The sequence below is a fragment of the Nycticebus coucang genome, chromosome 21, assembly GCF_027406575.1.
Source record: "Nycticebus coucang isolate mNycCou1 chromosome 21, mNycCou1.pri, whole genome shotgun sequence".
Lineage (NCBI taxonomy): Eukaryota > Metazoa > Chordata > Mammalia > Primates > Lorisidae > Nycticebus > Nycticebus coucang.
In genome coordinates, this window is record NC_069800.1 from 39,139,738 (window position 1) to 39,161,181 (window position 21,444).

General features: G+C 47.6%; 1 protein-coding gene across 4 annotated transcripts in view; it reads left to right on the top strand.

Annotated features, from left to right (window-relative positions):
* Nucleotides 1-20,700, top strand: part of TM9SF4 (transmembrane 9 superfamily member 4) — a 52,694-nt gene extending 31,994 nt beyond the window's left edge. For all 4 annotated transcript variants that reach the window (XM_053573591.1, XM_053573593.1, XM_053573590.1 and 1 more), the window contains 12 exons: nt 1,165-1,283; nt 1,384-1,495; nt 2,707-2,777; nt 4,131-4,263; nt 5,405-5,486; nt 5,584-5,659; nt 8,750-8,833; nt 11,916-12,091; nt 12,623-12,686; nt 13,820-13,939; nt 14,781-14,870; nt 18,759-20,700. In XM_053573591.1, coding sequence (XP_053429566.1) covers nt 1,165-1,283; nt 1,384-1,495; nt 2,707-2,777; nt 4,131-4,263; nt 5,405-5,486; nt 5,584-5,659; nt 8,750-8,833; nt 11,916-12,091; nt 12,623-12,686; nt 13,820-13,939; nt 14,781-14,870; nt 18,759-18,908 — 1,277 coding nt within the window. In that variant the 3' untranslated portion in view covers nt 18,909-20,700. The remainder of the gene's footprint in view (nt 1-1,164; nt 1,284-1,383; nt 1,496-2,706; nt 2,778-4,130; nt 4,264-5,404; nt 5,487-5,583; nt 5,660-8,749; nt 8,834-11,915; nt 12,092-12,622; nt 12,687-13,819; nt 13,940-14,780; nt 14,871-18,758) is intronic.
* The last annotated feature ends 744 nt before the right edge of the window (nt 20,701-21,444 follow it).

A 21,444-nucleotide genomic window follows, 5' to 3' on the forward strand; every position in this document is an offset into this window, starting at 1 on the left:
GTGTCTTGAGCACAGTTCTGCATTTGTGTACATGACAGCTTTGAGGTCATCTGCTCCCCTACTGGCTCTTTGAAAGTTTAGAGTCTCCATTGCCTTTCCTCACCATTTTGTCTCTAGCACTCAGCATAGTACCTGGCACATAGTTGGTGTTTATTGTAGTTACCCGAATGAATGGACAGATGACAGGATAAACATGAGGAAATGAATGGAGAAAGCATCTGAGTGATTGAATTACTAAAGTGCTGGGACTTTGGAGATGAGTAAACATGATGGAATGAATCAGTAGTGATTTATGTGTTGAATGGGACTGACTGAATGAGTAAGTCAATATTTGAGTGTAATGAAGGGAGATTGATTGACTAAAGGAGGAACTCAGACTCAAACCCCTTCCTTTCCCATGCACAGGCCTCTCTGCGGCCCCTAAGGTCAGAGTGCTGGAGAATGTAATTTTTGTTGTAGGCTAGGCATGGTGGCTCATGTCTATAATCCTAGCACTCTGGGAGGTCAAAGCAGGTAAATGGATTCCTTGAGCTCGCGAGTTCAAGACCAACCTGAGCAGAAGTGAGACCTTGTCTCTACCAAAAACAGACAAAATTATCCAGGCATTGTGGCATACGTCTGTAGTCCCATCTACTTGGTAGACGGAGGCAAGAGAATCACTTGAACCCAAGAGTTTAAGGTTGTGAGCTAGGATTGTTGAGGAGAGGGGGTTTTTTGATTTTGCTTTTTAAAGACAGGGTAAAGCTATATCACATGGGCTAGAATGCAGTGGTGCAATCATAGATCACTGCAACCTTGAACTGAGTTTAAGCAATCCTCCTGCCTCAGCCTCTCAAGTAGCTGGGGCCGGCACACCACTGTGCCCAGCTATTTTTTATTTTTTGTAGAAATGTGGTTTTGCTTGTTGTCCTGGCTGGTCATGAACTCCTGGCCTCAAGTCATCCTCCCACCTTGGCCTCCCAAGGTGCTAGGTTTACATGTATGAGACACCACACCTGGCTTAATTTTTTAAATCCATTTTTTGCCCACTATGTTCCCAATCTCCACTTAGAGCCTGGAAGCCAAGGTCCTAGTAGCAGCCAGCCTCAAGGGTACTCCCTGGAACGCCCCTTCCATAGTGTTACTGGCCACCACAGGAACAGACAGACTCTCTGTCTCTCACAGATCTCAAAGCAGATGAGAAGAGTTCGTGCACCCTGCCTGAGGGTACCAACTCCTCGCCCCAAGAAATTGACCCCACCAAGGAGAATCAGCTTTACTTCACCTACTCTGTACACTGGGAGGTGAGTAGGACTGGAGCCCCCAGTCAGTGGAGGAGGATTCTGGTCGGGCCAGAATTCTCCAGCAGAGTCCTAACTCTAGGTGCTTTCTCCCACTTGCCAGGAAAGTGACATCAAATGGGCCTCTCGCTGGGACACTTACTTAACCATGAGCGACGTGCAGATCCACTGGTTTTCTATCATTAACTCCGTTGTAGTGGTCTTCTTCCTGTCAGGTAAGAGACCTGTGAGTTGAAGGGTGCAAAGGACAGGGCAAGATTCAGTGACTGAGCCATCTACCTGCACATGGACACATTTGTTGATTCAGCGAGAGTTGGATGCTGCTCATTCTGTGCCAGATGCCGGGTGTGTGGTGTATGGTGTTGAATAAGCCAACCCAATGTCTGCCTTCAGAGTCTGTATTCTAGTGGTGGGAGAGAGACAAAAAAGCAAGTAAATAGTAGAGTTCCACATAGGGATAAGTGCTACAAAGCAGATAAACAGAATGACCAAATTCATAACAGTTGAGGAAAGGGTGAAGGCTACTTTAGTGAAGGCCTCTCTGAATGAGGAGGAGGAGCCATCATCCAGGGACTCAGGTAGAGACTTTTCCAACAGGGGTCACGCCCCTGCAATGAGATAAACCTGGTAAGAAGCTGGATGGGGAGAGGGTGGTGGGCAGAAGTGGAATGATACTGTTTGTTTCAGTGTCATAAGAAAAGTGAAGATAATAATAGCTACTGCTTATTGAACATTGACCAACGGGCCAGCTGCTAAGCACTTTACAAACACCTCAATCCTTGATGCCTCATGAGTGAAGCCTAAAAGTGTTAAGTGAGCTCAAGGTCATACAGCTCATTCTCCTAACAACTATATTGCTGCCTAGAGAGGGAAACAGGGAAGTACAAATGGGGGTGGGGGATCACTGAACTATTTGGGGGTGCTGAGAGTTGGAAATGTCCTGGGTAAGTCTTGAAGCATGAGTATGAGTCAGTCAGGGCAAGGTGAGCATTCAGTCAAAGGGAGTAGCCTGGGCAAAGGCAGAGAGATGAGAGAGGGATGAGACTGTGAACCGGTAACTATAAAAGCAACCAATAACTAGAGGTAGAGTGAGAATGAACCTGGGAAAGATGAGGCTGGAGAAGTCGGCCAAGCCATGGAAGATCTGGGATGTTTTTCTCCCTGAAACAAAAAGTGGTCTCCTTTGGCTACACCTACCCATCCTTGTGGCCCTTCCCTTTCCCTGCTAAGGAGTGACCCTCCATGTACCCTTCCCTGGGTAGCTGGTATGGAGCTCTGCCCAGAAGAGGACCTGAGATTGCTAGATAGCCAGTTCCTATTGGAGGAAGCCACACATGCCAGCAAAACACCAAGCCTGGGAGGGCACGGGGCACAGAGGACTGCTGGAGTGCCCACAACTCTTCCTTTCCATCCCCGTCTATTTTAGGCATCCTGAGCATGATTATCATCCGGACCCTCCGGAAGGACATCGCCAACTACAACAAGGAGGATGACATTGTACGACGTTTTGGCTGGGGAGGGACTTGGAGAGGGAGGGCCTCACAGACTGGGAAGGTGTGTGTGTGTGTGTATTATCATTCATAGAGGAAAACCCATGAATGTGAGAAGGAGAAAAAAATTTTAATGACCCAAAATGATGAGGATGAGCTTTCTAATTTCAAAGCATAAAAGCAATGGAAAAAAATCACAGAAAGAGAAGTTCATCGATGTAACCTTAAAATTTTAAAAACTATTCTGCATGTCAGATACATAAACAAAACAGAATAATGAAGTGGCAAACAATTGTCAACAAACTTGGAAAAAGTAGTATAGTTGAAAGAACTTGTATAAATTCTCTTTAGAAAAAAAAACAACCCTGAAATCTCTAATGTAATGATGAGCAGAGAGTTTATAGACAAGGAACTATACCTGGCCCATAAACATGTGAAGAACTGTTTTTACCTCAGGAATAACCCCTGAAAATTCAGGTCATTTTAAGATTCTAAGAAGACCATTTGGACCATCAAGTTAGCACAGATTTTTTTTTAATAGTACCAATTATTGCCAAGGTTAACACAAGATCAGGCACCTTCCATATCACCCATGCAAGTGTAGTCTTCTGAAAAGCGGTGGTGCATATCAAGAACTATAAAACAGGCAACTTGCTTTAATACAGTAATCTGATTCTCTTTCTTTCTTTTTTTTTTTGACAGTCTCTCTTTGTCACCTTGAGTAGAGTGCCATGGCATCATAGCTCATAGCAGCCTCAAACTCTTGGGCTTGAACAGTCCTCTTGCCTCAGCCTCCCAAGTAGCTGGGAATATAGGTGTCTGCCACAATGGCTGGGTAGTTTTTTTCCATTTATCGTAGAGACAGGGTGTCATTCTTGCTCAGGATGGTCTTGAACTCCTGACCTCAAGTAATCCACTTGATTTAGCCTCTCAGAATCCTAAGATTACAGGTCTGATTTTTTTCCTTAATAAACATTTATTGCTTTTTGTTTATTTCAATTTCATGCCACATACCAAAAATTTTTACCTATTTTTATTATACAAATAAGAATACATATTTCTTTCATAATCAGAAAAAAATAATTGCTTCTAAATCTCACCATTCAAGAACTATTACAGTTTACGTTCAGTGTGTTGATGTATTTTACATTATTTCCCTGTGTACTTGGTTTGTGGAATTTGGGGGAGATTTTCCAGCCATAGGTGTCATGTTGGTGGCCTCTCATCACTTACACTCCTGTTTCAGAGCAGAGCTGGTTGGCATTTGAGGGACCCTCGGCCCAGGTCAGGGGCCCTTGGTCCTCGGGGATGGTCCCTGGAGGAGCTGCCAGCAGCCTCACTCTCTGGCCCTTTGCTGCAGGAAGATACCATGGAGGAGTCTGGGTGGAAGCTGGTGCACGGCGATGTCTTCAGGCCCCCCCAGTACCCCATGATCCTCAGCTCCCTGCTGGGCTCAGGCATTCAGCTCTTCTGTATGATCCTCATCGTCATCTGTGAGTGGGCTTAGCGGGGCTAAGTGGGTGTGGGGGGGCCTGTCCCCAGAGGCATGTGGGCCTAATTCTGAGGCACGGCCACCTCTTTTTGCCTCAAGGAAAGGAAGACAGGCTTCCCTTCCTGGAAAAGGGGGTCAAGCTCTCGGAACCAGGTGGACATATCAGTGTGTCTGGGCCAGACAGCTCTCCATCCCAGGAACAGCCCGAGCCCAGGAGAAGGATTCTCCTCATAGTTTCCCAGCACTGTTTAGAGCCACCATGTCCAATCCTTGAGTGAAGCTACACAGCGCTGCAGTGAGAAGGGCCTTTTATAGTCACAGGTTAAGTGACTTACCTAAAGTCAATACCAGGAGTAGGACTGGAATCAGATGTTTTTTTTTCTTTTTCTTAAAAAACCCTACTAGGGCTCGGTGCCTGTAGCTCAAGCGGCTAAGGGTGCCAGCCACATACACTAGAGCTGGTAGGTTCGAATCCAACCCGAGCCCACCAAACAATAATGACAACTACAACCAAAAAATAGCCAGGCATTGTGGTGGGCACCTGTAGTCCCAGCTACTTGGGAGGCTGAGGCAAGAGAATCACTTAAGCCCAGGAGTTGGAGGTTGTTGTGAGGTGTGATGCCATGGCACTCTACCCAGGGCAACAGCTTGAGGCTCTGTTTCAAAACAAACAAAAAAACCCTACTAGTATATAGTGGTTTTAGATGGCTCTGGAGTCAGTCTGCCTAAATTTGTATCTCACTGTCATACCTTGGACAGGCCACTTACACTCTGTGAGCCTCAATTTCCCTCTCTGAGAAATGGGGAAACTAATCACCACCTTGCAGAGTTGGTAAGGCAGAATCAGTGAGCTGGCATTTGTGGCGCACTCAGCCCAGCACCTGGCTCATTGCAAATGCTTTGTGGACCAGAAGCTGCAGATAAGATTTGGCCACAGCAGCTGTTGCACCTACTGAATCCCAACCAAGACTAGTCGTCTCCTGTGGAAGGGAAGGGACTGTGCTGTTGTGGAGGCCAAAGGGGAAGGGAGCCTCATCTAGCCCCCTCTGTCCAGTGTCCTGGTCAGCCCATCCAAGAGGGATCTGAGGACCCATCAGTCAGTCACCCTGACTTTCTCTACCCTGCCCTGCCTCCCTCCACAGTTGTGGCCATGCTGGGGATGCTGTCACCCTCTAGCCGGGGAGCCCTCATGACTACAGCCTGTTTCCTGTTCATGTTCATGGGGTAGGTGTGTCTGAGTGGGCTTCTGGGGGCTGGCACTAACCTCCTTCACTCTAGCTAACAGGTCCCATTAGTGTGAATCTCTGCCATTTCCCCACAGAGTGTTTGGTGGCTTTTCTGCTGGCCGTCTGTACCGTACTCTAAAAGGCCATCGCTGGAAGAAAGGAGCCTTCTGTGTAAGTGTTCTAAACTCTCTCCTGCTATTTGGTATGGAGCTAAGAAGCTTCTTCCTGGGCAGCACAGGAAGAGCATAGGCAAGAAGAGCATAGGCAGCCGTGGAGGGTTTTGGTCCAAAAGTCTGAGCAGCAGCATGACGTAGCAGGAGGAACACAGGCCCCAGGGGAGGAATACAGAGCTCTTGCCCACAGGCTCGCAGCCCGACCTCTTAGGGCCTTGATTGACCCATCTGTAAAATGTGGGGTTTGGATGTAGGTGATTTTTAGCCCACATTGTCCAATGGCTCAAGTAAGAGAAGAAATTGGGGGGTTCAGAATAATAGATTTAGAATAGCAGGGCTGCTGGGAGAACAGTGTAAAGAGGGACTTGGCTGCCAAGGACAGAAGAGGCCAGGTCCATGTTACTGTCAGCCTGTCTTCCAGACTTTGGTGCCTCTATTCCTCTTCAGTGAGGACAGCTCCTGCCCTTCTCTGTCCTCCTGGGGGTAAGGAGAGAACTTGGCAGTAGAAAAGACCATAGAAACCAGAGGGGGTGTAGGGGTTGATCTCACCTCCCAGGAACCCCTGAGCTGCTGCTTCTAGAAGCAAGTGAAACCCTGAGAGGAGGCGGGCACAGTGGCTCACGCCTGTAATCCAGCACTCTGGAAGGCCAAGGTGGGTGGATTGCCTGAGTTCACAGGTTTGACACCTGAGCAAGAGCGAGACCCCATCTCTAAAAATAGCTGGGTGTTGTGGCAGGTGCCTATAGTCCCAGGTACTAGGGAAGCTGAGGCAAGAAAATTGCGTGAGCCCAAGAGTTTGAGGTTGCTGTGAGCTATGATGCCATAGTACTCCACTGAGGGCGACACAATGAAACTCCACCTCAAAAAAAAAAAAAAAAATTCCTTAGAGGATCAGGAATACCCTGGGTGCCCACACTCAGAGAAGCCTCCAGGTCCAGCATTCTGAAACATGTTCCCAGCTATGGAAAGCTCAAGGGGAGCTCAAGCCATGTTAGCTCTAGGTGCCAGGCCTCAGGCACATAGTAAGCCTACAGTAAAGAAAATCCGTGACGATGATTGTTCTGAAAGGAAAAAAGAAAGGTTTCCAAATTCTCGATGAGTCAAGCATTTTTCTCAGACCGCCCTGTGCCAAGAGCCAGGGTTCTAGAGAGGAATAAAAGCTACCACCCCCCTGTCCTGGTTTGAGTCTTTCCTAGAAAGGTCTCCCTTCAGACACCATCCAGGATCTCACTCAACAGGTCCCGAACCAAACCCCATGTCTTCCCCCAAACCACCCCTTGCATCTGGTGGCCCTGTCATTCAGCCAGGCGCCCAGGCCAGAAACCCTGGAAGCTGCCCTCCACTTCCTCCCCCATAATGCCATGCCTCTTCTCAGACATCAGGTGTATGGATTTTCCTGCCAAATGTTCTGTGAATCCCCTCCTCTCCATCCCTAAGGCTCTGGTCCAGGTTCAGGCCTCTTGCCTCTCTCTTGTCTTGGCTGCCCATAAGGTTCTGCCCTTCCCCATAGCTGAGCACCTGCAGCCCACTGCAGTGTGGAAGCTCAGCTGCCTTCTCTCCTCTGCCCTTGCCTGTGGCATCCCCTCTGCCTGGGCCTCCCCTCGTTGGTATTGCCTCATCCTTTCAGTCTTAGCTCCAGCACCACTCCTCTGGAAGCCACAGCCTCCCCAGATCCTGCCCTTGGGTCCTCCTCGGTGCTCCAGAGGAGCCCGGGCAGAGCCATGGTAAGAGCGGAGCAGTACTTGCAGAGTGCAGCAGTGCTCTGTATGTTGCTGTCTGTGTGTGTGCCTGCCTTCTTCCCTGGAAATTTTCTTTCCTGTTTACCCCTGGTGTCAAGTACAGTCCCCAGTCACTAAATTTCAGCCAGGAAGGCAAATGAGGACAAAGTCCCTGCTGCACAGCAGAGTAAAGCGGGAACACAAAAGATGGGAGGGAATGACATTTGAGCTGGACCTTAAAGAGGAGGATTTCACACAGAAGCGGCCAGTAGAGAGGCCCCAGGTTCTGGAATTACCTAGATCCTAGTTCTGGCTCTGTCCTTTCTTTAGTTGATAACTAACTAGCTTCTGAGCCTCAGTTTCTCCATCTCTCCAGTGGGGACAGTTGCATTTACCTGTCAGAATTGTACTGCATATGGGTGGAAAGACTTTCCACGTAAAGTCCTTGGTACACTGCTAGCACTCAGGAGGCAGATACCCTGAAGTGGTGAAGACCTATGTAAAGACCCAGGGATAGGAACGTGCAGAGACAGTGACCAACTGTTGGGTGCAAGGAACAGTGGGCCAAAGGTGGAACTGGCGATAGAAGTTGAATGCCAGCTTGCAGAGGGCCTTGGGCATTGTGGTCATGACCCACCTGGATGCTCAGGCTGCCGCAGTGGTCTCTGGTCTGGTAGTCACAGCATAGCAAGGAGGAAGCTCCACTATAAGTCTGGAGCTTTGGTTCCCTGTGCCTGGACTCCAGCCCAGGAGATTCTGGCTGAATAGAAGATACCTCAGTAGGTATATTGTGGAGTCAGACACCTGGATTTGTACCTTGCTTCCCCCTCAACAGTCAGTGTAAGGTTGAGGGGAGAGGCATTTAATATTGCTCAGCCTCAGTGTCTTCATTAAAAGAAATAATGTTAATCTTTCCCTTCTAGACCTGCATTGAGGATTATGTGAGACAGGATATTCAGAACCCAGCATCTGTCATCCCTAAGGCTCAATTAAACCCTTAATATGTTTGTAAAAGTTTTATTTATTCACTTACTCAACAAAAATATAGTGAATGGCTACTGTGTTGTAAGTGATAGGAGTACATTAGAGAACAGGTGGATAGACACTTCCCAAGGAGCTCACAGTCTGTTTGAAGATACACAGACATTGATCAGGTAGCAAAAATTTATAATTACAGAGTGGGATGAGAGCAAGGAAGGGTTGATTTCAGAGATCTAAGTGGGCCTAGAATAGGGAGTCTGCATAGCAAGAATCAGGGAATTCTTTCTAGAAGGACTGATACTTGAGCTGAGTCCAAAGGACAAGGAGGGGTTGAGAACTTTTTCCCCACACTGGGTGCAGCTCCTTAGCTTGACCCTTCTTGCTCCCAGACGGCAACACTGTACCCTGGTGTGGTTTTCGGCATCTGCTTCATATTGAATTGCTTCATCTGGGGAAAGCACTCGTCAGGAGCGGTAAGTGCCCTCCCCTCTCTGGCAAGGGAGGACCAGCTGTGCTCAGTCCCACTCCCCAAGGCCACTTCCTGCTATTCCGTTCCCTTTTCTGAGTCCCCAAAATTCTGTTCCCATCCCTGGAGGCTGAAGGCTGGCAAGGGGTTTCCCCAACCCTGTCCATTGTCTGCCCATGCCCTAGCCCTAGCCTTCCTGTGGGCTCTTTCAAACAACTGCCAAAGCTCACTTCTCTAAAGGGAGGTTTCCACAGTCCAGGGGGCAACTTGGGGAATTTCCCTTTGTTTTAACCAAGAGAGAGCTGCCTCATGTGAGTATATTAGGTCAATATCCCAAAACAGGGCTGTCCTCCTCAGTGTCCCTGCACCTCAGCACCAGCCCCTGCAGGTAGAAGCAGAGAGGAAGGGGAGAGTGAGGTTATCCTATCTTTAGAGTGGAGATCCCATCAGCCCCAGTCCAGTGTTGCCAGCAGCTGCCCATGACTCGTTGACCAGGGTGCTGCGCTCAGTTGGAGTCAGGGGAAGAAATTTCCATCAATTAGGCCTAATGTAGAGCTTAGGCAGGCATTTGCCATCCCATCCTTAGCAGATGGAGCCACCTGCCCCTTCCTGCATGTGCCCATTAAAGATCCTTTCAGGAAACAGATCCAGGCAGCTGGAGGCCTGGGTTTACCCCTATCAAATTAGGAAGCCATCCTCAGGAAAGATGGAACCATGCTCTTCCTCTCACTTCTTCTTTTTAATACCTATTTTCCTTCTCTCTTTCAACATTTTTTTCTCTATAACCTACCGCTCATTAGAAATACTCATTACAGAAATTTTGCAAAGTAAAGAAGTTAAAATAAGAAACATAGGCCAGGCATGGTGGCTCACACCTATAATCCCAGCACTTTGGGAAGTCAAGGTGGAAAGATCACCTATGGCCAGGTTGGAAACCAGCCTGGGCAATACTCAGACCCTGTCTCTACAAAAAAATAAAAGAAAAATTACCCAGGTATGGTGATACACACTTGTAGCCTCAGCTACTTGGGAGGCTGAGGCAGGAGGATCACTTGAACCTGGGAGTTGTGAATGCAGTGAACTATGATGACACTCTCCTGCACTCCAGCCTGGGTAACAGAGGAGGACCTTGTCTCAAAAAAAAAAAAGAGGCCGGGCGCCCATAGCACAGTAGTTACGGCACCAGCCACATACACTGAGGCTGGCAGATTTGAAACCAGCCTGGACCAGCTAAACAACAATGACAACTGCAACAAAAAAACGGCTGGGCATTGTGATGGGCACCTGTAGTCCCAGCTATTTCGGAGGCTAAGGCAAGAGAATTGCTTAAGCTCAAAAGTTTGAGGTTACTGTGAGCTGTGAGTGAGACTCTGTCTCAAAAAAAAAAAAAAAAAATTTAATATAACCCTGAATTCAACCACCCAGAGATAAATACTATGTAGATCTTCAATATATGTTCTTTTAGTTCTTTTTCCTTTTGTAGGTAAAATGGAATTATGTATTTTAAAATTATAAAATAACAACAATAATATGGTACTTAGTTTGTAATAAGTACTGTTCTAACCACTTATTAACAAGTATATTAATTTATATCTTTGTCTATGATTCTTGTACAAATTTAATAACTGTACAGAAGAGGATAAAGAAGAAAATGAAAAAGCAGTTCTAATCCCTCCTATCCCATCTGAGGAAGTACTGTTGCGTTTTTGGCATGGGCCTTTCCAGGCACAGACACAAATAAATACTGTCATCCCTTGGTATCCCTAAGGATTGGTTCTAGGACCTCCATGGACCAAAATCCAAGGCTGTTGAAGTTCTGTATATAAAATGGTATCATATTTCATATAATCTATACACATCCTCCCGTTTACTTTAAATTATCTCTAGATTACTTGTAATAACTAATATTTGTAAATGCTAAGTAAATAGTTGTTATGCTATCTTTCTGTTTGTATATTTTTGTGTATCGTTATTTTATTTTTCCCAAATATTTTTGATCCTTAGTTGATTAAATCCAAGGATTCGGAACTTGTGAATACAGAGGGCTGGCTATATTATGTTTTTATTAAAATAGAGTCTGTCTATACATACAGTTTCATCATCTGCTTTTTTTCACTTAATAATATATTGTGGGGGCTTAGCTCCCATAGCACAGTGGTTATGGTGCCAGCCACATATACCAAAGTTGGTGGGTTTGAACCCAGCCTGGGCCAGCTAAACAACAGCCCAAGGGTTTGAGGTTGCTGTGAGCTGTGATGCCACAGTACTCTGCCAAGGACGACATAGTAAAACTCTGTATCAAATAATAATAATAATATATCATAGAGCTGGGTGTGGTGGCTCACACTTGTAATCCCAGCCCTCTGGGAGGCCAAGGCAGGTGGATTGCTTGAGCTAAGGAGTTTGAGACCAGCCTGGGCAAGAACGAAACTTCACCTCTAAAAAAATAGCCAGGCATTGTGGCAGCCGCCTGTAATCCCAACTACTTGAGAGGCTGAGGCAACAGGATCACTTGAGCTCAGGAGTTTGAGCTTGCTATAATGCACTGTACCAAGGGTAACAAACTGAAATTGTCTCAAAAAATATGTGTGTGTGTGTAAACGTATGTATTGTAGTGTTTTATTCTAACAAATAAAGTTAGAATTTGTTAGTTTATCCTAACAAAATTGGGAGCACTTTGTACAATTTTTTTCTTTTTTTCCTTCACTGAACATAACACATAATTTCTTTTCATTCTGACCTGTCATCTCTCCTTTGTCATCTTCCCTTCCTTCCCTACTCCTACCCACTTCTTCCCTGTGTGACGAGCCATCCCTCATTTGGGATGCCAAGGTTCCTTCTTCACTGAGAGCCCAAATGATCCCCATCTGTACTCTGCCTTGTTCCCAAAGCTGGGGTCAGCCCCAAGAGATTCTGGCTAAGAGCCTGGGGGTGGGGAATTGGTTTCTGCAGGACCTTCCTCACCACGGTGGCTCTGCTGTGCACATGGCTTCTCCTTCCCTGGTGTCTAGAAGGTCTCCCTCCCCATTATACAGCCCCCATCCTGGGCATCAGAGCCTTGTGGGGGCCTCACAGCACTGTGTGCACAGGTACCCTTTCCCACCATGGTGGCTCTACTGTGCATGTGGTTCGGGATCTCCCTGCCCCTCGTCTACTTGGGCTACTACTTCGGCTTCCGCAAGCAGCCATATGACAACCCTGTGCGCACCAACCAGATTCCCCGGCAGATCCCTGAACAGCGGTGGTACATGAACCGATTTGTGGGGTAAGTCTTCCAATAAGGGCAAGAGCAGAGGCCTCTGGAGTGGGCAAGGCAAACACTCCCCTCAGCTGTCTCTTTAGAAGGACATGGAAGAGGGTATCCTTCCCACTAGGGTGCTGCGACCAGCGTTCCTGGAGCTTTAGCTAATAAACTATGTAAGCTTAGCTTTACTGCAAGCTTGAGAGGACCAGATTGTAGCCAGGCTTGGTGTTGGCCTAGACACCAGGACAGACAGGGAAGAGAAAGATGGAAGGGAATAACGAAATAATAAATGAATATGAAATGAATAAATGAAATAATAAAGGGTAAGACCATTACTTGGACCTTAGGCAAGTCACCCCACCTCTCTGTACCTCAGTTTCTACTCCATAAAGTGGGGAGAATAAAGAGGTTATAATAGAAGAGAAGCATTCAGAAAAATTAGACCCACCACCCCCATGTAGGTTCTCTCTCATCATGCTGGCTTGGGAGGGAGCTTGGGGTTTCCAGGGGCCGGGGTCTCCTAGCAGGGTTAACCCTCTTGTTCCACGGCAGCATCCTCATGGCCGGGATCCTGCCCTTTGGCGCCATGTTCATCGAGCTTTTCTTCATCTTCAGTGTGAGTACTGCTACCTGCCCTATCCCTCCACCCACGCAGCCTGGTCTCCCCCTCCACTCAGGTGGCCTGCCACTTACTGCCTGTGAGATTTCAGACAGGCGTTTAACCTCTTGGAGCCCCATTCTTCACCCTGAAGTCAGGTAACAGCCCAGCCTCCCAGGACAGCATAGAAAGTTAAATGAGATGTGCCATGTGTACAGGTCTGGAATGTGGAAAGGGCTTGGTAAATAGAAGCTGCTTTCAGAATACTGCAGTCATTCACCACCATGATTAATAGCATTGCTGCATCTGCTTTGATTTCTGGGTCCCTGTACATCTTAACCTGTCTGCATTTTTCCAAACTCCCAGGCAGTGGACAGAATGAACCCTAATAGTCAGAATCATTGTGAGGCTAGAGCGAGTAACATCTGTAAAAGGCTCTTAGCGTTCAGGAAATGCTCTGTGATGATGTGATGATGACACCTGTCCAGGAGTGTCAAAATAAAGTTCGCAGGAGGGCTCTCCAGAGCTGTGCGAGTCTGACTGACCCATATGGTGACTCGCACAGGTGGTGCCTTGTACCACATCAGTACCAGAGAAGTATCTGCTATTCCAGAGTTGTGGCCCAGCCCCTCCCTACTGAGACCACCTCACCCACCTAGGTCTACCTAGAAGGGTCAGAGGATGGGTAGGCTGCCCTTTGGCCCAGTCCTACCCTCCCAGAGGGCCCCTCTTCCATCTATGTGACCCTGGGCAGTTACCAGCTTCTCTGAGACTTGACTTCCTCAGTTGTAAAAGGCCAAACTTTCATAGGTTCACATGTTATGATGTAAGTAAAGCATGCACCCCAGTGCCCAGGACTTGGTAAGCTGCCCCTGAGTGGTGGCTGCTTTGTAACTTTTGTTAGGATGAGAATCCTTATTTTTCTACAAGATGCGAGAACAGAGTCAGTCGTGTCCCAGCTCCTCCCTAAGAACAGCCTGGTTCAACCCCTGGTCAGGGGACAAGGAGCCAGTCAGAACCATATGCCAGTTCCAGAGGCCCTAATGATACAGTGGTGTCTCCACTCCTGCCCTGGTGATAGTGTTGTGCCGGGAGAAGGAGCAGCAGGGTGGGGGCAGGCCAGCTGGAGACCCACTGTGGTGTGTCCACAGGCAATCTGGGAGAATCAATTCTATTACCTCTTTGGCTTCCTGTTCCTCGTTTTCATCATCCTGGTGGTGTCCTGTTCACAAATCAGCATTGTCATGGTGTACTTCCAGCTGTGTGCAGAGGTGAGGGGAATGGGGCCAGGAGGTGGGGGAGGAGGCTGGATCTAGCACTGAATAGGTCAATGGGGCTATGCAAAGTGGTTGGTCTGGGTTTCCCGTGTGGGCCCCTTTTCTGGTTGGGAGGTCTTGGGTCAGTACATTGCTTTGGCCCTCCGAGCCTCTGTTGTATTCAGTTGTAAACTGGAGTTAACAAGACCTTACAGCTTAGTTGTGTGGGGTAGTCACCGCATCTTGATGAAAAGACAGTAGATTTGTCAGTGCCAAGTCCAGTGCAGTAGGAATTTCTCCAGCAGGCTGATGCACATTGGGTGAATTACCCTCTCTCTGGGGACCAACTCTTGGAAGAGTGGGTGAAGCAGGGGCTGTCGGACAAAAAGCCTGGGCCGGAATCCTGGCTCCTCCATTAGTACTTCTGGATCTTGGGCAGATTGCTTAACCTCTGCCTGTCCACTCCTCTTCCGTGTGATAGGAATAGTAACAGGGCCTGACCTGGAGGGTTGTTGCAAGGAGTAAATGAGCAGATTCGTACAGAGCACTTAGAAGGGAGCCTGGCATATGGTAAGCATCTGCTCAAGAAATATTGTTACTGCTTTTGTTGTTGATTTTTTTAATGAGGGTACAATTTATGAAAACTTAAGTTCACCCTTTTCATTGTATAATTCTATAGTTTTTAGATACGCATACAGTTGTGTAACCACCATCATAGTCTAGCTATAAAACATTTCCATCACCCCAAATATTACTGCTCTTACTCGGAACCTTCAGCCCTCAGGTGCCCATTAAATATGGCAGGAAGAGGTTCTGCCTGAAGACAGTGATGATTGTTCCTCTGTTTCCTTCTCAGGATTACCGCTGGTGGTGGAGAAACTTCCTAGTCTCCGGAGGCTCTGCATTCTACGTCCTGGTTTATGCCATCTTTTATTTTGTTAACAAGGTACCTCCCTCTTTGATAGGGTCTTCTTAGTCCCCACAGGGCAGGATGGTAGAGAAGATGCTAGTAGAAAACCCAAGTGTCTGAATCATACTTTCCCACCTTGAATGGGAAGGACCAAAGCCATCTAGAACTGTTCTGCATCTTTGTGCTCTGTATGTTTGGGAGACAAAAACCAAGGATAAATGACAGTGAGAACACTGCATACAAAACTTACCAGACACAGCCAAAGCAGGACTCAAAGGCAGCATGTCAGTCACCCTCAGTGCTTTTAACAGGAAATAAGAGAAACTTGTAATACTGTATACACTTCAAGAAACCAGGGGAAAAAAGAACAGTAATGTGGAAGAAAAGATGAAAGGAGTTAATAAAGATAAAAGCAAGAAATACTGAACTAGCATTGAGGACCCTGATTTAGGACCTCAGGCATCCTGTCTCTGCAGGCTTCCTTCTCATGCTTCACACATGTACTGTTTGTTCCTGCAGAGAGTAAGGAGAGGATGGGCAGGGACTTCGCCTGCATCCTAGAGCCCTCCTTGCTACAGGTATAGGTAAAGTGTGGTCTAGTAATAAAAGGAAGCCAGGATTACTGACGAGGACATACTCACAAACCTCACCATCTCCAAAAGGGTGGGAGGGGTAAGAATACAAACAGGTCCCCATGACAATATTGATAATACATAAACCAGATGGGCCACTGAGGTGGAGTTTTGAGGAGCTCTGGTGGCCCCTCATCACCTCCAAAGCTAACATTCAAGACCTGACTTCATCCATGGTACTTTGTGTCTCCAAACCCCACCAGCAAGCTCTTGTGCTTGCAACCAGAGTGTATTTGCCAAGTGGAGTTGTAGGTAAGTAGGTTGAAGCTTGGAATGACCTTCCCCCAAATAATTGGGTTGGGAAAGACTTCAAGGATCATTTAGTGCGGTGCTCTACCCCTGCTTCCAGTCCTCTGCTCCCACAGTCTCAACAGATGGCCATCTAGCTCAGAGGTCAGCAAACTGCAGCCCTTGGGCCAGCAGGCCAGTTTCTGTAAGTAAAAGTTTTATTTGTTAGAACACAGCCTTGGTCATTCATTTATGTATCATCATCTGTGGCTGCCTTCATACTATAGTGGCAGAGATGAACAGTTGCAGCAGATACCATGTGGCCTGCAAAACCTAAAATATTTATATCAGGCTCTTTCAGAAAAAGCTTATTGACCTCTGCTCCAGCACATTCAATGACACTTCCTCCTGACACTTCTCTTCCTGGACAGTTTCTATCATTATCAAGGTCTTCCTTGATTCACACTATAGTCTGCCTTCCTGTAACTTCTTTCCACACACCTTACTCTTATCCTGAGGTCATCCAGAACAAATTATAGCCCACATTAATCAGAACTCTTACGTGTGGCAAAGGACCAAAACCCAGTATGAAGTGGCTTAAACAAAAAGAGAATTTATCGGCTGACATACACAGCTAGAAAGTTTAAGAAATTGGAGTTCTGGCTCAGTACCTGTAGCTCAGCAGCTAGGGCGCCAGCCACATACACCAGAGCTGGTGGGTTCAAATCCAGCCCAGGCCTGCCAAACAATGATGACAACTCCAACTGCAAGCAAAAAATAGCCAGGCGTTGCAGTGGGCGCCTGTAGTCCCAGCTACTTGGGAGGCTGAGGCAAGAGAATCACTTGAGCCCAAGAGTTTGAGGTTGCTGTGAACTGTGACACCTTGGCACTCTACCCAAGGGAACACAATGAGACTCTGTCTCAAAAAAAAAAAGGAAGAAAAGAAAAGAAATAGGAGTTCTGGCTGGGTGCGGTGGTTCACACCTGTAATCCTAGCACTCTTGGAGGCCACAGGCAGATTGCTTAAGCTCAGGAGTTTGAGACCAGCCTGAGCAAGAGCGAGACCCCATTTCTAAAAATAGCTGGGCATTGTGGCAGGTGCCTGTAGTCACAGCTACTTGGGAGGCTGAGGCAAGAAAATCACTTGAGCCCAAGAGTTTGAGGTTGCTATGAGCTGTGACACCACATCACTCAACCCAAGGGCTACTTACTGAGTGAGACTGTCTCAAAAAGAAGAAAAAAAAAAAAAAAACGCCTAAGGAAGAGTAAGACCCAGTCTCTACTAAAAATAGAAAATTAGCCAGGTGTCATGATGGGCACCTGTAGTCCCAGCTACTGGGGAAGCTGAGGAAAGAGGATCACTTGACCCTAAGATATTAAGGTTGTGGTTAGCTATTATGCCACTCTACCCAGGGTGACAGTGAGACTCTGTCTCTGAAAACAAAAACAGAAAGAAATTAGAGTTCTAGTTTTAGACATGATTAGGTCCAGGGGTCAAGTTACCAGAGTTCTATGTGCACATCTTAGTTCTGTGTCTTTTTTTTTTTTGGCTCAGTCTACAGGCAGTTTCTTTTCCACAAAGTTGAAAGATGACCAGCAGCCCTAGAGCTAAAAGAATGTCTTTTCATCATGTACCAGTCCCAGCTCTGCTTAGGTGACATGCCTGCTCTCTGTTTATCAGGTCCAGTAGGACGACATGTTCTGATTGACTGGCTTGGGTTTTGTAGGAGGACTGATGGCCCCCACAGGACCGAGTGTTTTGAGTGTGGTCTTCAAAACCTGGAAGAGGGAAGACAGGAAAGACTGTTGGGCATATTATATCACAGTCTCCTGTCCTTCCTCCCTTCTGTCCCAGTCTTCCTTCTGTGCTTTGAAACCTCCAGTCCCAGTGTCTTGTCTATATAAAATGAGGGCCTTGGCCTGCCTGAGCTCTCAGGGGCTTTCTAGCTCTGCCTGCCTCATTGGCCTGTCCATTTCCTGCTTTTATCATTGTTACTCATCCCTCTTTCCATCTGCAGCCCCAAGAGTGCTTGTAAGTAGAGATGAGGGGCTGAGCCTGAAAATGTGGTTTTCATCCTTAGGCTTAGGAGAAGGCCTCAAATAGTGACCTATGTTGTTTTCTTTGTTTCTTTATTGTTTTTCTTGGCTCATGGCATTTTGTGACTATGTGATTGCTGGGGAGTCTTGGAACAGGCCCTACTCAGGCCTGTTGCACTAGGCAGATCTTATACCACAGTTGCAAATTATAGCCAGGTGCAGTGGCTCACCTGTAATCCTAGCACTCTGGGCAGCCAAAGGGGCGATTGGCCAGTCTTGAGGCTTGAGGCCAGTAGTCCTAGACCAGCCTGAACAACATGCAAGACCCCCATCTCTATTTAAAAAAAAAAGGAAAAGAAAAATTAGCCAGATGTGGTGGCATGTACCTGTAGTTCCAGCTACTTGGGAGGCTGAGGAAGGAGGATCACTTGAGGCTAAGCATTTGAAGTTACAGTGATTACTCTACTACACTCTCCCTCGGGCAATAGAAGTGAGATCCTGTCTAAGTTCCAGATTACCTCCCACTGTCCCTCACAAACACCACAACACATATCCCTAGCATCTCTGTCCCTCTAAACTTTACCCCAGTTACAAAGGAGTCTGAAGGGCTCCAAGATAAAAATCACTTTTGAGATGTTAACAAATGACCAGCATTCTTGAGAGGACCACAGACACTTCTTCCCTCTTCCTACCTGCTCCCTGATTGCTGCTTCAGCCACCCAGGGGTTTTACCATACTATTCTGGAGTCTAGAGGACCAAGAAGGGCATAGCTGTGGCCATTTCTGCCTGCGGCATTCCAACTCAGGCCCCTGAGGTCATGAGCACACAAGGCAAGTATACATGCCTTGGTACAGATGAAACATAGTCATGGCTATGAGCCCTGCATGCCCCTTGCTGTCCACCTGGAACAAGCCCCTTCCCTTTGCCATGCCTCAGTTTCCCCATAATATCAGCGAGAGGGTGGGAGCTCCACTTTGCATGGCAGCCTGGCACTAAGTATCTGCCTCTCTTTTCTCATTGCCCCAGCTGGACATTGTGGAATTCATCCCCTCTCTTCTCTACTTTGGCTACACCGCCCTCATGGTCCTGTCCTTCTGGCTGCTCACGGGCACCATTGGCTTCTATGCAGCCTACATGTTTGTCCGCAAGATCTATGCTGCCGTGAAGATAGACTGACTGGAATGGACCATGGCCAGGCCCACTCCATCCTTGGACAGGAAGCCACCCTGCGTGGGGAACTGCAGACACGCAAAATAAAATAACTCCTGCTCGTTTGGAATGTAACTCCTGGCACAGTGTTCCTGGATCCTGGGGCTGCGTGGGGGGTGGGAGGGCCTATAGATAAACCTTCCATTTTTCTTCATCTTATTCCAGTTCTGTGGGGAATGAGTTTTTTGTGGGTTGTTTTCTCTTCGTGCTAACAAAGGTCCCTCCAATTGGGAACTCTCCGACATGTTAATTCAGGTTTATTTTTGGATTGGGGGTTTTTCCTTCTTTTTTTTTAACAAGTGGATCCAGGATGGATAAATGCACCAAGATACTGGGTTTTGGTCACAGTCTCCACCTCCGCTCCTCAGGGCTGTTGGCCACCCCACGACTGACTGGAAGAGGAAATGCTGGGGTTTCAGTGAGGTTTCTGAGCTCTTCATCACCCATCCTCTCCACTGATGCTGCAACAAAGCACAGCTCCAGCCTGGACAGCACCCTCAGTGCCAACGAGCCTCTGCCAGCCCCTCTCCCTCCCTCTTCACTCCTCCCCAGCCTCCTCCTGGGGCTGCCAAGGCAGCGGTTCCAGCCAGGCCTCTGAGTCATCTCACCAGGAGCAAGCCCAGGTCTTGGTTGCTACAGGGAAACGGCCTAGAAGTACTAAGGACCAGGTTCCCCAGAACAACAGGAACCACCCCTATTCAGAACAGCCGGAGTTAGCTGGATTGACAGGAGGAAGAGAAGACACTGCAGTTATGGAAATGTGTGTGCCAAGAAACCCTGGACCTGGGGCCAAGTATTTCCAGAGCCAAGCGTCCTCATGCCTGTGTCTGGGAAGGGATGCTTAGGCCACTGGGGGCCTCATCTCCCAGGATTGCTCCCCAGCCCTTTCCTCGGGTGGGGGTTTTTTGACTCTTAACGAAGTGTGCTGGTGGCAGACCCTCTCCTCCCCTGCTTCAGGGCAGAACAAGGAGGCCTGGAGACCTCAGATCCTTCCTTTCCTGGCATCCCCTGGCCTCAAGGCCCATACTCAGTTCTTTAGCCAGACCCATCCCCTCTAGCTTCCACCTGAGTTCTTGCTTCCAAAAAACTGCTTGTGAGAAGGAAGATGGAAGGTAAGTTCTGTCATTCCTTTCCCCACTCCCAGGAACAGTCAATCAGCCCAGTCTTCCTAAGTTAGAAAGAGGGAGCTCACATGGCTGGCCTGGTTCCTCTTGCTTTCCCAACCTCTGCCCACCCCATGTATGTCCCAAACATTTGCTCTTAAATTGCAAGTGACCAAATCTACCCAGGGATTAGGGTTCAGGTAGCAGCTACCCACCCCTGATCCAGCCCCTTTGGCACTCCCACCATGAGACAAAGCTCAGGATGCTGGGTAAGTTAGGAACACAACCACGCACCCCTCACAGCCCAGCCCACATTCTCCAGGCAGCCCCTGCCAGTGCTACCAATCAAACCAGTGAACTCAGTCTTTTCTCACAGTGACTCCACAGCACCAGGCGGCATCCACCAAGAATCAGGTTGGAGAAAAGGGAACCCAAGCAGTAGAGAATGATATTGGAGTCTTTTGTTCGTTCAAATCTTGGATTTTTTCCCCTAAGAGATTCTCTTTGGGGGGGAGTGGGGAAACAGATGCCTCTTACAAGATTCAAACATCATCAATTTTTCTGACTTTTTTAATCATTATCATTATTATTTTTAATTAAAAAATGCCTGTATGCCTTTTTTTGGTCCAGTTGTAAATAAATATGCCATTGTCCTATTGTTGTGTCTCAAATCTCATGCAAGAGTTGGACTCTCCTGTCAGGCTTTCTAGGGCTTAGCCACTGCCACTCCCTGCCTGGTACAAGTCCGTGGCCTCTCCCACCTGCTCGGCCCCTCCATAGTGAATTGTAAGCATTCACCCCTCTGATCCTACCTGCAGGAAATGGCAAGTGAGTGTGAGCTTTGGTTGCAGTGAGACCTGGTTTTGGATTCTCAGTTCCAATATTTTACTGTCAATTCACTCCGCTCTCTAACATGTAGGACTCCTTCACTTGCAGGCAATGGAAGCATAGGTCGAAATGGTTTGTGTCCGAAGGAGAATCGATAGGTTCATAAGTCCTCAAAGATGTTATTGGTTTCTCTTCAGGTCTGGCTGGATTCAGGGGTGCAAAGGGTAGACTCCCTGCCTTTTTCCACTCTGCCTCTCTCTGGCCTTACTCTGCCCCATTGTCAACCATCTTCCCGGGGGTGGAGGCAGGGAGAGTATGTTGTAAATCACTCTAGGCTTAACTTACCCATTTTGGTATGCTCAGAGACAGGAAAAGGACATGTCCCTCCCAGTGTCAGTATATTTAACATGCTTCTTTAAATCACAAGAAACGTCTGATTGGCCCAGCTTGGATCACTGTTTGAACATCTTGTACCAATCACTTCATCCAGGGCTACACAGTACAATTAGACTGCATTCCTCAAAGGTGTTGGATACTGTGGATTTTCACCCCACCCAGAGGGACTTGGAATG